Genomic DNA, 16099 nt, shown 5'->3' on the forward strand with positions numbered 1-16099 from the left:
TGCGTATGCTGAAGAAGTCGGCATGGATAAAGTCGTACTGACTGAGTCAAGATACAACAGTTCCTCCTCCAAGGCTGTCTTTTGCCCCCAAAACCCGAATCGTCGAGATAACTCAACTAGAGTACTGATCCAGTCCCGAGGTCGTGTTTGCCATAAGTCTTCGTCCCCCATCAATTTCTCAATGGGTAGAATAGGGATAGTGATGATTCTTTTCATGCAGAGACTTCTCGTGGTTACCGACAAACGATTCCCATCGAGCGACAGCGAGGAACCGGCATTCTTGAGCGACAGTTGCAAAAGCTGGCTAAAACTCACAAGGTTGGGAGAGTTTATGTCCTTGCCATACTTTGAATGATACCATGGAATCGCGTTCCGATAAACATCCTCCACCCGATCCTGGTATCTGACGTCGAAATCTCCAAATTGAAAACCGCTGGGAATTCCAAGAAGACCGTATACCTTGTCTTTAGGATCGCGACACAAGGAGTTGATAGTAATATCCACAACCTTGTGTATTAGCCAGGATCGACTGTTATCCTTTCGTAGTTTGCCCTATCGAAGCGGGAAAGTGTGCGTGATCTCGTTTATAGATGCGCTGACAGCTGGACTGAATTTCCAGTAGCTTGGCATCTGCTCCAAAGAGACTCGGGCTCTAGTGAGTAGATCCCAAGGTTTGGTGGTCTTGGAGTCGTCTCCGAAACACAAAACCAACTCTAATGCCAGGATCACCTCTTGAACTATCCAAAGGCGTCTCCAGTATGGTTAGGCAGCAAATTCCCTCTAGGCTGAGCAGATTCAGTTCTGGAGAGCCGGGGGAGGTGTGCCGGTCTGAGTAAAGACAAGATCATGCCATTTCTTGGCTTCCCAAGCTACCATATCCCGCCAGAGCTGGACCCATTCAAGTTGGGCTTCGAGAGATTATTTTAGGATCTTCCAGTTGATCTTTTTCTGCCTTTGCATGTCATATATGCTTGAGCGCCATCTGTCAGTTTGCTGAATAACCAACTCGATTTCCCATCTCTTCAGCTCTGTGCTTCGCAAGATGACTTGTTGTTTGAGAATTTCCTGTTTGATGCTCTTAACTCTCTCTGAGATTTGGATTTCCTCTTCGCTTAGAAACGTATCCGAGGTAGGATTGAGCAACAATACACCTGTCCCTAGGCTCAAATCCAACCCCGAGATCTTGATGTTGTAGTCTTGTGAAGCTCTGTAATAATTCATATTGATCAGTGATGAACTTGAGTAGGTCTCCTAAATTTTTGATTTGGGTCTCTTGAAGATTTCCCCGTTTTTCGGCTTGTCGTTCGAATTTCCCGAGCTGCGATTGCAGTAATTTCAGGCCTGCTCCGTATTGTTTGTTTGTTGATTGTTGCCATGCATGTAACTGATCCCGTAACTTGGCAAGGCCACGGCGCTGGTCCATATCAAGTTGCTGCATCTTGTCGAGCCGGCGGTTAATCTCTATGCGCAGTGGCGATTCCTGTTCTCTGCGCATATGTTCACGAAGGTCACTCCGTCTTCAAGAGAAGGTAAAAAGCTATGCCGAGCTGTGGCTCGCTAACGCCAACCTCAAATTCTCATGGTAAACCCTCTAATAAACTCTTGAAGGTTGTGTATATTGGCTAACATTGCGTCCTATACAGGCTCCCCATGGACGCTTCCAAGCTAGACATTCGCATCGACTTTTAAGCAAGGGGGAGGGTCAAGCTCTCATGTTGGCACCGATGCTCTCTCGGAGAAAAACCAGGAGAAAAGGACGATGAACCTCGACATCAACCTGAGACATTTTGAAGAGTTCATTCGTCGCAAAGTGCTTCATGAGTTTGGCCACGTACTGGGTTGTGAACACGAGAATCGTATGTATCTTTTCCGATAGGTGGAACAAACAAGACGTAACTGATATGGTATGAATAGAATCTCCACTTGCGGATTTCGAATGGAACAAAGATCTTATCTATGAGGAGCTCAGCAAACCACCCAACAGCTGGTCTCGCGCCACGATCGACCACAATGTGATCAAACGGCTTGAAAGTAGCGAAGTTAGCGCTAGTTTGTTCGACGCTGATTCTATCATGCTATACAAATATCCCGCACGCTGGTTCAAGAACAGTGTCTCTGGTGGCACAAAGAACAATACTAGATTGTCCGAGAGAGACAAGAAATGGATTGCCAATACCTATCCTCCTTGGTCGAGTGACATTGGTCAATTCAGTACGCTACGTAAGTACTTTCCTCGTAGCTTTTCCTGGTATCCAATGTTGGCAACAAGGATTGTGTAAGATATGACTGACAATTCTGCGAGGAAAACAGAGGTGCGACCGTTCGACACCTTCAGCTCCGACCCTGTTCAGCAGGATATGGCTTTTGAGCCGTCTTACATTGAACCACCTCAAGTCGCAGTTGGCTTGAGTTGGCTAGATCTGGACTACAAAACTGATATTTGCGTCAAGACTACGGCTGAGGATGTGTCAGTGGACCACTTCACTGTTGGGATAACTCCTGGTGCTGGGTTCAATGTCTACTCGGCGGCATGCTCGTGGCTAGAAGCGTCAGTCAACGAGCCCGACATCAAGGTTGGCCTGTGGGACATTGCTTCTACCTGGAGCAGCAAGGGTAAGCCCGTTGGAGGGAAGACGTCTACCTCCATCAAGTTTGACCAACGCTTCGAAGGACGTCAAGCCCCTATTTTCGTGGCGTGGTTCACCGGACTTAGCCTTGGCAAGGACTCGCCATGGCGCGTCAAGACGTACGTAACTGATGTCAGCCAATTCAAGTTTCAGCTTCATGTCGAAGCTGGACCTGACACGGACCTTCGCGACGCAACTGTTACCTGGCTGGCCATCCCAGCGGGCAAAGAGGGCATGACTGCCGGCTCCTTCTGCACCGATGATATCCCGGGGTCCGAGAACGCTGGTGCCATTGATTTCGCTCACGCTGGATTCCAGAGTGCCCCAGCTATGATGATGGCCATCAGCGGGATTGATTTCGAGTGCGGCCATAACCTACGTCTCCGCGTTAGTCACTCGTCTCTGACCAAGGACGGTATGGTGTGGCATTTGGACAGCTGGCTGGATTCCGTCTTGAATACTGCCACTGGCGTCTATGTTGCCGTGGGTGGGCCAAATGTGGATTATGAGGATTGAGGCCTCACTAAGTCGTTCATAGAGTGTTTCGTTTGCTGTTGTTCCGAACTCTTTTGTTATGTTGTCCAGAGACAGATGTTACACTGGGGCCGGATGTCGAAAGAAGATACACTCCTTCAATAGTTAGTTGTCGATCACAATCATTAAACCCGAAAGTTGTTTCTTGGCATACAACTTTCAGTGCACTACTACAGCAGGCCATGGCCATCGCATATCCCTCTACCCAGCGTCTCCGGGAATCACCCGAGTTTGTGCATCGGCTGTCACATACGACCATAGCTCGTGGAGAACACGGGATCCCGTCTGCTCTCCCATAGAGATCAGTAGTTGGGTCGGTGACGACCAGCGAATCCCCGGTGTTGTATGTTTCTTTTGCTAGTTTCTTTTGGTGTTTTGTCTGTCGGGTATGCTGTGGTAATCTTGTGTTGAGTGGCCTTTGACATATTCGAGGGCCTTAGTAGATGGTGAATGCGGGGCACTATCTCTTGCATCAACTTCCCATATCAACTTACAAGCTCTCTTGAAAGTCCGAATTTCCTGATAGTCTCTTGAATCTCGCTGAATAAACCTTTCAGCAAAATCTAGCCAAGTACCAGGTCAATATCTTCCAGATCCTGCTCTTCCCAAAGCTCCTTTTGCACATATCCACAGCCTCGTCTGTAAGCAACCCCTTCAATCCATTCCACCCATAGAACACCATAAAAGTCTTCCCAATTCACCCATTTCTGTCCGAAATTATTGTCTGGAAATTTGCGTCTACAGATTGCCACCAACTCAAGTAACTGATTGCATTCTGGAAATGGATCCCTAAATATGTCTTTTACAGCAACAGGCGTGCTTCGGTATTCTGCCCTAGGAAAGCTAAGTGAATCTTCATCTTGCGGTAGTTGGAGCCAGCCGCAAAGTCTCCTTTGCTTGTCAAATAGGCTTAACTGAGTACTCATCCACACTTGGTGACTGTGGCCATACGTCCGAACACCTCCAAACCAGGCGCGCTTCGTGCGGCACGAGATGAAGGGACCATGTCCAAGTTTTGGCGCTGTTCCATGGTTTTTTGAGCACGAATTTGGGACAGGCCACAGGAAGCTCCTTCGAGGAAAGTTTACGTGTTTGTATGAGTACTTCCCCCCAGCTTCCCTTGGTATGTAGCCATATTCCATTGGACCTTCCACGCTCCAGACTTCTGTGTCATATGAGATCTCTGAGGACTCATTGTAGACTGTTGGGTAACGCGGTATATGTTGCTTGTCGCTTCCATCACGAGATGCATGGTTGTACCACTGCGTGATGGGCGTTGTGATGACTGAGGGCCGCATCAAACTGGCCAATTGCCCACTACCCGAATCGAGGGTCCAGTCAGACCACTTAAATTGAGCTTCTGTGTCCAGCATCCCGATACTATCTCCTTGCCAACCGATCCAAGACCACGAGGGTAGGTGTGTATTTGGGAGGACTGAGTGACGTCTCTCAGATGGCTTCCGTCGATAGATACCGCGTCTTGTACGGACATCGATACGAGTTGGATCGATATTGTAGGACCACATCAAAGCGGCGTCAAAGAACGCCCTGGGGAGACCAAAAAGGAACCCACACTCGAACGAGAAGCTCTCGAGATAGGTGAGGAGACCATTGACGGCTGGAAATGCATCTTCGGGATACGTCAACTGTCGGTTATTATACTCATTCAGGAGCACGTTGAATTCTTTGAAATCTGGCCATCCCTGTTTAATATTAGGAAACTTAAGGGAGTGTGTAGGGTCTTCCAGCCCAGGGAGGTCCTCATGCCAGGTTGCACATGAGCATTGCCAATGAATCTGCTGATCACCAAAGATAAGTCGTCTTTGTGATAATGTATACTCCTGAAACGTCCACCCGCGTTGGAAGTATTTGGAGACCACTTGACTTTGCACGGACAAGGAAGGCAATTGTCGTACCATGACACTTTTGCCATCTTTCCAGGGAAATATGTGAGCCAGACTTCGCGGCGATGACTGAGACTTGAGCCCCATGATACCATTACTGGAATCTCCATCGAGCACAACAATTGTGAGCTTGGCAGAAGCATAAATACCACCCATAAGTTGCAATTGTTCGGCCAGCTCCTCCTTATTGTCTGGGGCTATGCATATCGCATCAACCCAAAAGTAGCGCTCACCGATCGCACGAACGGTGTGAATCGCGTCCCGAACAGTGGCTGTGACAAACTTCTTGATCCGTGATAACGAGCCAGGACACTTTAGTTGCTCAAACGTGTCTTTGTCTATCTTTTGATTTGTTGAAGAACCCCATCTATAGCTCAGGGCTACAAATGAGTGATTGTCTGTACCTGACACCAAGCAGTCATCCTCGGTATCAATAAGCCATGCAGGAGAAACATCTTTCTCCTCGGGGTTTTGACATTTTAATCCATGTTCTTTGGAACACCTTTCCTTCCACTCTTTCACAATGCCCAAGTCAACCCAATCCGGATCTAGCGCACTGGAAGAGTAGTCGGATCGTTTCTCCTCTTGGGAGATCTTTGAATGGAGAAGGACTTCATAAGACCCATATCTGTTGCCCATCCTGCTATATACCCGGAGCCAAGGAGTTCGGCCGCTTACACGGAAGAAAAAGATTGTACCAAGGGCGTAACCCTTATCAGCCACGATCTGGTACTTGCGAGCCTTTTCTAGACGATCGAGATGCTCGCTATAATTTGTCTCGATCCAGTGAAACAAAGGCACGTGAGCTGTGCAGGACTGTTCGCATATTTCATCCTTTTCCAGCCTGACTTCAACTTCATCGTCCGCAAGGAGCTTTTCAAGAGCAGTGCAAAAATTGCAAGATTGTATGACAGGCGATGATGCATGCCGAGAGTTGATAGCGCCAGTTGTGGCAGGGTCAGTAAGAGCCATTTCAGAATATGTAGGCGCTAGATGTTATAGCCACACGAACAGCCGATAATAGAGACACGAAAGCGTAAAAGTTGGGCGTTGAGAGAAGTGACCGCTTTCGTGAGGGCTGTCGAAGTTTTTTGCGTGCTTACGCAACCCATGCATTCTTTTCATTCGAGGTCTGATAATGCAGAGCGGCGCCAAGGCCCACCTGCAGTGAAATGGATTGGCTCCTAAACGATTTGTTGATCGTCCTTTTCTTGACGTGTTGGTTCCAGTCTTGATTCGATGTCTCAATTGGGTCGCATGAGATTGAGGCCCTCCATCCAAGTCAACTCTCTGAGCAGAATGGTATCGCGCATCAATACTTCGAACTGGTTTGTACTTCTTGGTCGTGTCAGTCATCAGAATATCTAGCTTCTCAGCCCAAAGTAAGACATTAGGCAACTGCGAAGGCAATGGCTATGTTTTATTGTTCTTCAGAGGCTTTGAAAGTTGAGTGACACTTATTAAGGGGCTGGAGGAAATCAGGATAATTCCGCGAGGTTTCGAACGATCGTTCTGATAATACTATATAACCTTACGAAGTTGAGTATCAGCTATGGATGCTTTGACCCCTTTCTTCAACAGCATTGTTAGTTGAATCAGAAATAAAATAAAGGTCTAATACTCAGCTATTGATTAAATAGTTGTAGTAGCTTGGGCCCATAGTCGACACTTGGTTTTGTGAGTTTGTAGTGTGTTCAGGTTGAGAGTTTAAAAGAGGCTTCAGCCACCAAGGCACAAAGGAACCGGTAATACTCATCGCCCTTACTGTTGCCTAAGATTTTACCTTTGGCTGAAAAGCTAGATATTCTGATGAGTCAATCTTAAGGTGTATAAATAAGTGTCTGCCTGCTGCTCCTCCATGAAGATAACCCAGCTTACAGCAAAACACACAAGATAAGGTGAGCTTAGACGTAGTTTGTGTAAGTTTTGCGGCTGAAAGTCAAAGACCCAAAGTCATGGATGAGTCAAGCGAGATCAGGTATAAAAGGGCAGTAGTAGCCGGCTTTCGATCTTGATCTCTTCAACCTCAAAGCACAGGCCCAAACCTCGAGCTGTACAGCATCAAATTCTCCTCAATCTACACGAACGGCTATCTTTGACACTCAACCTTCTGCAAGCCGGATCAAAAATGGCGACGGAAAGAATACCCTGGGATCGCTTCCCTCCCCAGGTTCAGAGTGAGATTGTTGGTCTGCTGCCAATTCTCGGCGGGAAGTGCAGTCAACTTGCGACCATCTCCCGAGCTTGGCGATCAATTATCGAGCCGCTCAACTTTGCCGACATCAGTCTTACGGTACCACGCCTTACTGACCTTAATTCTAAAGCTATTCTGACTAGAAAGAGGAACCAGATTCGCTATATCTGGTTTCGGATGGAACTGAAGCAGTACGATTGCACACAATGTCCGAACGCCGACCAGGATCAATGGGGCTTGGACGAAGTTGACAACCAATTTATCGTGGACGCGCTCGAAAACTTGTTCACAACACTGAGCGCATGGGAGACCCGTGGAGACTTGGTCCTCGATATCAGCATCTACTCGCCCAGTGACAACCAGCACTGGTTCAAGTACATAACCTTCTCCTCAGACACCAACAAATACGAGCCCTCTCATCATGGACAGCAACAAGGAGTCACCGTGAACGACCCAGCTCATGGCTGGGTTGTCGGTCAGCCTATCGTTGCTCCGGATGAACATGCCATCGAGCACGTATTTGACGAGATCATGGGTGAGGGACCTTTCCATGATGACGAAACAGAGATGCAGTGGTGGCGGAGTCTCCCCTGTGTGCCTGTCGTTGGAGTCGTGCTCTTCCGTCAACAGACTCGCAGACGATGGAAGCCACTCGCAATCTCCAATATGCTTACACGGTTCCCAAACATAAAGGAGGTCTGTTATGAACCTTGGAGAGAATTGGGTGGAATGGAAAAGCAGACCGATAAATGTAAGTGCTTGCTTGATCCCTGACAGGTTAATTGATGCAGCTGCTAACCGTCCGGAAACAGGGAACCAGAAGCTGATCGGAAGTCTTCCCCAAATTGGATCACTATGCAAGTTGACAATATTCGAGAACTTTGATGAGTCTTACACGGAAATATACCGGACTCCCGCTATCAGCCTTCCCGCTATCAGGGTGCCAAGTCAAGATGTGAGCCTGAAGCTTGCTCGCACGAGCCAACACCTTGAGACGCTATCAGCCTCGTTTATGGCCGATGCCAGAGAATTCTTCTTGGCGCCCCAGATTCACGATTCATGGACGTGGGAAAAGCTTACTTCACTGACGCTGACTTCAAACGTCCTCACTGAAGATGCAGACTCATTGCATATCAATAAAATGCTTCAGAATGCTGCCGCCACTGCACTTAGGATGCCGAGACTTAGGATAATGGAGCTTTGGAACGGCAGAAAAGGAGTAGCGATGCTCTTTCGCTACCAGAGGGCGCGAAAAGACGGACAGCCAGCTATCATTGCTACACGGGGGACATCGGAGCTTGTTCTCGGGACTGGAGTTGTGGAAGCTTGGGATATGGTTGCTCACCTGCACAGCCATAGCAAGGTCGCCATACAAACCTCTTGGATCGATCCAAGTAGGATTCGAAGCCACGGCGATGCTATCTGCCAGCTGGGACTTCTAACTGAGGTCACGAGACCTGTCTCGCTGCGGCAGATCATCAACGAAAATTCGGTTTTGCGCTCGAGACCATTGCCGCCAGCACCGTCATTGTCATCATACATCACATATCATGCGATCATCGACTCTTGGAACCAACAGGAACAGCAACAACAGTGATAAAGGCTGTTTGCAGAGGTCAAGAAGGAGCTCAAAGATGTTGGCCTAAAGAACCAAGGAGGGATCAATATCTAGGCAACGTTAGATGTCTAAAAGTTAACAGTTTCAGAATTGAATAGAGGGAATTAGGTTAGTTATATGGATCTGGAATTATTGCTTTGCAACACAGAATAAGGTATCATCTATGAACAGGCTGGGTTGACTCTCCATCGTATACCTCCTGGTGTACTATCCGTCAGACATCTATAAGTATTCTAGCGAATCATATACCCTTCCTCAAATATAAAGAAAGAAACTCTACAAGAGGAGACTCTAATTGGGCAGCTTCACGCCCGCGTTCTTTGCCAACTTCATGATCTCTGTTGTCACGGCATCGACATCGTGGCTCTTGATCGGTATCCGATGCCCACCATCCCACTCGACCAGTGTCGTCGTACCAGTTGCGCAGTAAGTCTTCAGTAAAATCTGATGCTGTTCGAGTCCAGGGTCCCGAAGTCCGTGGACGTGTAGTGTAGGTATGGTCAAAACATGGTCGCCAACATTCGACTCGGGGAAGTCCTTAAACTCAGAGCTCAACAGCGCCGCATCAACAACCGCCGGAGGATGTTGCAGTCGAGCATCCAGCGTGATCAAAGGCGCTCTCCCAGCCATGAGGACACCAAACTTGAACTGCGTCAGCGCCTCATCCGCACCAAACTGCTCCGTGACTTTCTGCTGCGTCCACAACAAACTCGCCGCAATCTTAGCGCCCTGCGAGAACCCCAGAATGCCGATCCACTCTCCGGTGCCGGGGTCGGTGTCCATAGCCCTGCGGGTCTGGCTCCGGAGTAGCTCGGCGGCGGCCTCTGCTTCAATCTCGGGATGGTCGGGCTGCCAGCGGAGCCAGCGCCGAAAAGGGCCGTATTCACCGTAGACGCTTACAATGTCGGGGTGAGGCGCTGAGATGAAGGGTGCTTGCATGAAGACTAGACGGAGAGATGAGGCGAGAGTTCTGATGAGAGCGCGGCATTGTAGTTCGAAGACTTGTGCATTGACGCCGCCGCCGTGAAGGCAGAGAATGCGGGGGAGATGGAGAGTCTCTGGATCGCTGGAGGTTTGTATTTGTGTCATTTTGTTGTGTTAGTGACAAATGTCACTCTCAAGAACTGAAGAGAATGTGCGATTATCACGGTTGCGAAATAAAGATTACAAGAGAGTGTTTCGGTCTTTGTGTAAGCTTAAACCGAGGATCGGGTAAGCTTCCCTAGCATTCCCCGAACGACACCCGTTTCGGGATCCGAAAAACAGCGATGATCTCCGGGCGCCAGCGCATCATCCAAGACGCGGTATCTACAAAATATCTAGATAATAAGTCACCATCGCCGCCATTTGAGTATTTCCACAATTTCACATGCTCCTCAACAATTTCCCTCTGGTTTACGGTGCAAGTGCTCGCATTGGTTGACGTCGTGGCTGTGTAGGACCCTGAACTTCAGCCACGCAAGCACCTTATCGCCAAGCCACCATGATGACATCAATCCCGTGCGGCTTGTCACAGAATCGGGGGATGGTTCCTTGCAGTTCATGGAACCGGTTTCGAATTGTCTCGTACGCCACTCAATGAGTCTAGAAGTGACGAGGCCTCTCATATCAGTGAATCGTCCCTAATAAATACCCATTCGTCTATTAAAGACATCTTCCACCCAGAACCTCAAGATTCAGTCCACTTTCTCTCTTATACCTGACACGAAGCTACCCCGCCATTGACTCTCAACCTTAAACCTTACAACTACAACAACACCTACAGCTTTACATTACTACCTATAATCGCGATGTCGAATCCTGAGAAAGCTCCCCAGTATTCCGCTGGCGACCAGCATGGAGGTGGTCTGCTCCCTACCGCCGACCCTTCCCAGAATCAACCTCAAGACTCCTCTCTGCCTCCAGCATACAACCAAGGATCTGCTGAGCTTCCTGGAGACGAGAAGCCCCGCGTACCCCAAAATCCCGATCAACATGTCCAGTTCGCAGGATCCCAGAGCCAGCAGCAACCTCCTCCGTTTTCGTCTACTGCCGGAACCGAGCAATATCCCAGTGCTGCAGAGGAGAAGCGCCAGCTAGAGCAGCAGTACTTCCCTCCCCCTCCTCCCGGTCCTCCTCCTGCGCAAGATCAACACCAAGCTTCCACTGCTCACCCAAACCCTCTCCAGGGCAATCCAGTCACTGTGCCTCAGCAGCATCAGGAGACTCACCAGCCTTCTGACGCTCAGCAGGCCCAGCAAAATTACGCTATTCCGCAGTACGACCCTGCTCATCCTACCTTTGCGCCCCCTCCTACAAATCAGCCTGCTCAGGCTCAGGCTTCGCCTCAGCCAAGCCCGACAGCTCCTACACATGGCCACGGTTTCGGCCATGGTCCAGAGACAACCACAACCCAGGCTTCGACTTCCGCGCATCCTGAGACACACAAGAAGCCGGGTTGGAGCGAGAAGTTCAGCCAGCTTGGTATCAAGGCCGCTGCGCCTATCAACAGCTTGGCGCACAAGTTTGGTAGCCAGAGTTTCCTCCCCGAGACTATCGACAAGGAGTGCGACAAGGCAGCTTCTATTCTGAAGTCCTTCTGCAGTAAGTTACCCATACAGCTTGACCAGAGCATCCGCTAACATACTCTAGAAAACGGTGTCTACGCTGATCCTAGCTCTAGCCAGGTCCCCACATCCACAGACCCCAAGGCACAGGAGACTAATGACGAGATCATCGATCCCACCAAAGAGAAGCCCAAGAAGAGAGTTCTTGTCAACATCCCTCCCAAGGTCATCGCCAAGGCACAAGGTCTCGCTATCTTCACAACCCTTCGTGCCGGCTACGCTTTCTCCGGTGCCACTGGTTCAGGTATCTTGATCTCTCGCCTCCCCGATGGATCATGGGGCCCTCCTTCAGGTATCCAGGTCCACTCCGTTGGCGCTGGTTTCATGATCGGTCTTGATATTTACGACTGTGTCTGTGTCATCAACAGCCGAGAGGCTCTCAACGCCTTCGCCAAGACCCGCGTTGCCCTGGGCAGCGACCTTGCTGTTGTCGCTGGTCCATACGGCGCCGGAGGTGCTGTCGAGATTGGTGCCGCTATGGACGGAAAGAAGAAGGACAAGGAGAACAAGGACGAAGAGGCTCCTCCCAAGCCTCCCCGCCCTACCGAGGACAACCAAGGCCTAAAGCCAGAGACCGACGCCGACAAGAAGAAGAAGCGCCGCAGCCTGAGCACCGGTGCTTTCAAGCCTGTCTTTTCCTACGTCAAGTCCCGCGGTTTCTACGCAGGCATTCAAGTCGACGGCACCGTCGTCGTCGAGCGCAAGGATGCCAATGCCGCATTCTACGGCGAGCGCGTCTCAGTCGAGCAGATCATCCGAGGAGAGGTCCCCCGCCAGAGTGGCATGTGGCCCGCTGGTGCTCGCAACCTTCTCGAGACTCTGAAGGGTGCTGAGGTCGGATCTCTCAAGGTCAATTCCGTGTCTCCGACCGATCGGGACCCCACTTCGGCGCCGGTGGCGTCGGGGGCTAGTGCGGGACAGACACAGCCTCCGGGATATGTGGATGATGGAGTTCACCGACCTGAAGTTGGAGATGTAAAGTATCGCTAGAGATGAGGATGGATATTAATGAGATACCACGAGTGAGGGAGGTAATATTTTGATCAGTCTCTCGCTATGAATTTCGAGTAGTTTAGCCAAAATCACAATTACATTATTTGAGCACGAACACGATCTACTGAACTCTATGTGAACTTCATGATCTGAACAGAAGCATGTATGAAGTACGTGAATAAAATCACCGATGATCCTGGTACATTGCACAGTTAGTACTCTGTCTGTCTGTCGAATCAGGTAGGATACATCTCCAATGTTTAATGATAGAGACCATCTAGTGTCTCAATTACACCATGTCTTCGGCCCAAACATAGAAACGCAGCATGACCACTTCCAGGGGAGCCAAGAAAACTTAGGACCCTTTGTTATAAGGGATAACAAGACTTAGAAGATTTCGTCTAAGATTAGAGACTCTTTACCAAGTTTATTTAGCATCATCCTCTTCTAAAGTCTTCCATGTACTTTCTTGCTCTTCGAGGGACTCCAGGGTAGCGGCTGCTGCGCCACATCGTATGTCATTGCCCCTCCAACGTGGCGCCTCCACAAGCTCCAAGCTCTGATGAAGTCATTGCAACTCTAGCCCAGCGATCTTGGCAAAAAAGCCGACTTTACAACACAAAGGCTCAAGAAGCGAACCCGAAAGTCAGGTTCGCAAACGAAGCCATGTCGTCGTAAGAAGGCCCAGTTATGTCGAGCTACCTGGATTTATCAGCTAACATTTCGTCCCTCAGAAACATCCTTTCCATCCCCTTTCGCAAGTCGGCCCAGTTGTCGCTTGCTTCGACGATTCGGCAGTATATCAACACCAAATATGATCAGCACCCGGATATGTTTAAGCATGACCTCGAGGTCATTGACGCACTTCGACGCGATGCGGTGAACGTTCGAGAGCCTCATCCAAGTGGCATTAAAAAGCTACAAGCGTATGCCGGGCAGCTTGTTTGGGTGGGGGGCAAGTTTCCTATAGATGTGAGTGTCACGCGATGATAGTCAACAGCACAAACTGACGTTGATGAAAAGATTGGCGCCGAATTCTCGTGGTATCCAGCGCTAGGATACAACACTGAGCGCCCTATGGTGCGAAACAACCTCAAGTACGAGCTTATGAACATTCTCTACAACCTCGCCTCCCTCTACTCCCAGCTCGCCATCAATACGCCACGAGGCAACACCGAAGGTCTCAAATCAGCAGCGAACTACTTCTCCCTCGCTGCAGGTGTGCTCTCACACATGCAAAAAGAGATCCTCCCCGAACTACGAATGTCCGATCCTCCCGAAGACATGGACCACGACACACTCGAGTCCTTGATCCAACTACTCCTCGCCCAGAGTCAAGAATGCTTCTGGCAGAAAGCCGTTATGGACGGCTACAAAGACGCGTCAATCGCCAAGCTCGCCGCTCGAGTGTCCGACCTGTATAATTTTGCTGGCGAAGCTGCTATGAAGAGCGAAGCCATAAGCAGTGCCTGGATCCACCACATGAGCGCCAAGCATCATCATTTCGCTGCTGCTGCGCAATACCGAGCTGCGTGCGATTGTCTTGAGAAGCGGAAATATGGAGAGGAGGTTGCGCGCCTCAAAGATGCTGTTGCTTGTGCGACGGAGGGCATTAAGGAGGCCCGAAGTGGCTATCTTGGCAAGACGGTGGTTGATGACCTCAATGGGTTGAAGCGCAAGGTTGAGGAAGATTTGAAGCGAGCAGAGAAGGATAATGATGTTATTTACCTGAGTATGTGCGCCGCGACCCTTGCTTGGCTGAGTACTAACATCTGCAGTTGCTGTACCACCAAAGTCGGAGCTCAAGATTCTTGATCGCGCAAACATGGCCGTAGCTCGGGTGCCACCGCAAGTTGCCAATCCCTATGATTACTTTGGAGACCACGCCGAGTTCGGACCAGCTTTGTTCTCTCGACTTGTCCCCTTCTCGGTGCACGTCGCCACATCAATTTACGAAGAACGACGCGATCGCATGGTTAGCCAGAATATTATTCCGGAACTTGAATCTCTCACAGACAAGATACACGAAATTCTCACATCGCTTGGGCTACCTGGATCTTTACAAGCGCTTGAGAAACCTCTGGGTCTACCGCCTAGCTTGGTCCAACATGCTGAGGAGATTAGACAAGCAGATGCCATTGGTAGAGTGCAAAAGGGCTTTGCGGATATCGACAAGTTGCGGTCTGGAGATATGGCAATCTTTGAAGAGGGCAAAGCGGCTCTAGCTTCGGAAGAAGAGGAAGATCAGCGATTACGGATGAGATACGGAACAGACCGATGGGTGCGACCCGAGAGTCGGCAAGATCCTCAGGGTGGAAAGCTTTGGCAGCACGCTTCTGAGATCGAGAGCTACTTTCAGAGCAGTGTCAGTAGCGATGCGGTCGTTAGGGAGAAGTTCGGCGCGATCCAGGATCTGCTTGCTATCCTTTCCGGACCGGACCGAGATCTGATGGACTCTGTGCCGTCGAGCCGACGGGTTGACATACACGAGACTCTGAAACCTGTCATAGGAAGATTGCGCGGCGCATACAACGACGTTCTTCGTCTTGAGAGCCGTCGTCGCAAGAAGGTTGAGAGTTTGCGGGAAAACGCCCGGCGCGACGACATCAAGCCGGACATCTTGAAGGAAGCCGCCCGACTGGAGCGAGCGTACCCTAACACAGCACTTGTCCCGGCTCACTTTGAGGAGTTTTTCGACAAACGACTTGACAAGTTGTATGAACCCGAGGTTGAAGCGATCGACAAGGAAGCCAAGGACCAGGAACGTCTGTTGGCGGATGTTCAGCGTATTAACCGCGAGTTTGAGTCTCAGAAGCGACAGATGGGTGAGCGCGGAAACCGAGAACGCGAGGTGGCTTTGCAGAAGCTGGATAACGCCTATTTTAAGTACAAGGAGATTATCAACAACCTCGAAGTTGGGCGCAAGTTTTACAATGATTTGAATAAGATTGTTGGGCAGGGTTTCCGTGATGTTATTCGCGGTTGGGTTGCCCAGCGTCGCATGGAGGCGCGAGCCTTAGAAGAGTATGTTTCTCACCAACCTTTTACGGGCTTTTTACTAATAGATATCACAGGGAAATTAACATGCCGACGTTGTCAAACCTCAACATCTCTCACCAACAACCTCCGGCCCAAAGCCCAATGCCGTCACACCAAGACCCCTCCCACTCGTATGCACCACCACAACAACCCCCTCAACCTGTGCAGAGCCCAGCGCAGGCAAACATACAGTCTTGGGGAGAGACGGTACAGCAGCCAAAACCAGTGCAACCAACACCGGTTGGTGCGATGTGGACTCCTGGTATGGGTATCAAGTTTGGTCAGTCTGGTGCTGGTTCAGGGCAACCTCCTGCACCTGGGACGTGGAATCCCAACTCTGGCATCAAGTTTGGTTGAGTGTAGTTGTATAGATACCCTGAATTTTAGAGGGATGTTTTTAGTAGACATAGCATCATGGCGAATACAAATTTGTTTACACCACTAAGGGAGGAAAGAAACTAGGACCCCGATTCTAAATTGTAGAAAGAATTAGGTAACTTATTATAAGTTAAGTATACCAAAATTGAAGGTAAAGTTAGGATCTCTTTTGCTGAGTTTATTTCAACATCCTGTATCACGCTCTG

General features: G+C 49.7%; 5 protein-coding genes across 5 annotated transcripts; 3 read left to right on the forward strand and 2 right to left on the reverse strand.

Annotated features, from left to right (window-relative positions):
- Positions 1–1759: 1759 nt before the first annotated feature.
- Positions 1760–3143, forward strand: FTJAE_10180 (metalloprotease; the record flags this gene model as incomplete). The annotated part of the gene is made up of 3 exons (XM_037342996.1): positions 1760–1856; positions 1915–2220; positions 2311–3143. The coding sequence occupies 3 exons, from the start codon at positions 1760–1762 to the stop codon at positions 3141–3143; spliced, it is 1236 nt and encodes a 411-aa protein (XP_037202757.1).
- Positions 3144–4083: 940 nt separating this feature from the next.
- FTJAE_10181 (uncharacterized protein) lies at positions 4084–6037 on the reverse strand (the record flags this gene model as incomplete). Its single annotated transcript, XM_037342997.1, has 2 exons — positions 4084–4182; positions 4250–6037. The coding sequence occupies 2 exons, from the start codon at positions 6035–6037 to the stop codon at positions 4084–4086; spliced, it is 1887 nt and encodes a 628-aa protein (XP_037202758.1).
- Positions 6038–7193: 1156 nt separating this feature from the next.
- On the forward strand, positions 7194–8856 carry FTJAE_10182 (PRANC domain protein; the record flags this gene model as incomplete). Its single annotated transcript, XM_037342998.1, has 2 exons — positions 7194–8010; positions 8072–8856. The coding sequence occupies 2 exons, from the start codon at positions 7194–7196 to the stop codon at positions 8854–8856; spliced, it is 1602 nt and encodes a 533-aa protein (XP_037202759.1).
- A 312-nt stretch (positions 8857–9168) lies between these two features.
- On the reverse strand, positions 9169–9966 carry FTJAE_10183 (oxidoreductase; the record flags this gene model as incomplete). Its single annotated transcript, XM_037342999.1, has 1 exon — positions 9169–9966. One exon carries the CDS (start codon positions 9964–9966, stop codon positions 9169–9171), a length of 798 nt encoding a protein of 265 aa, XP_037202760.1.
- Positions 9967–10667: 701 nt separating this feature from the next.
- On the forward strand, positions 10668–15872 carry FTJAE_10184 (pH-response regulator palA rim-20; the record flags this gene model as incomplete). Its single annotated transcript, XM_037343000.1, has 7 exons — positions 10668–11460; positions 11509–12458; positions 13060–13126; positions 13192–13448; positions 13500–14208; positions 14255–15500; positions 15551–15872. 7 exons carry the CDS (start codon positions 10668–10670, stop codon positions 15870–15872), a joined length of 4344 nt encoding a protein of 1447 aa, XP_037202761.1.
- Between the last annotated feature and the right edge of the window lie 227 nt (positions 15873–16099).

This window comes from Fusarium tjaetaba (assembly GCF_013396195.1).
Source record: "Fusarium tjaetaba strain NRRL 66243 chromosome Unknown NRRL66243_c0000236, whole genome shotgun sequence".
Classification (NCBI taxonomy): Eukaryota; Fungi; Ascomycota; class Sordariomycetes; order Hypocreales; family Nectriaceae; genus Fusarium; species Fusarium tjaetaba.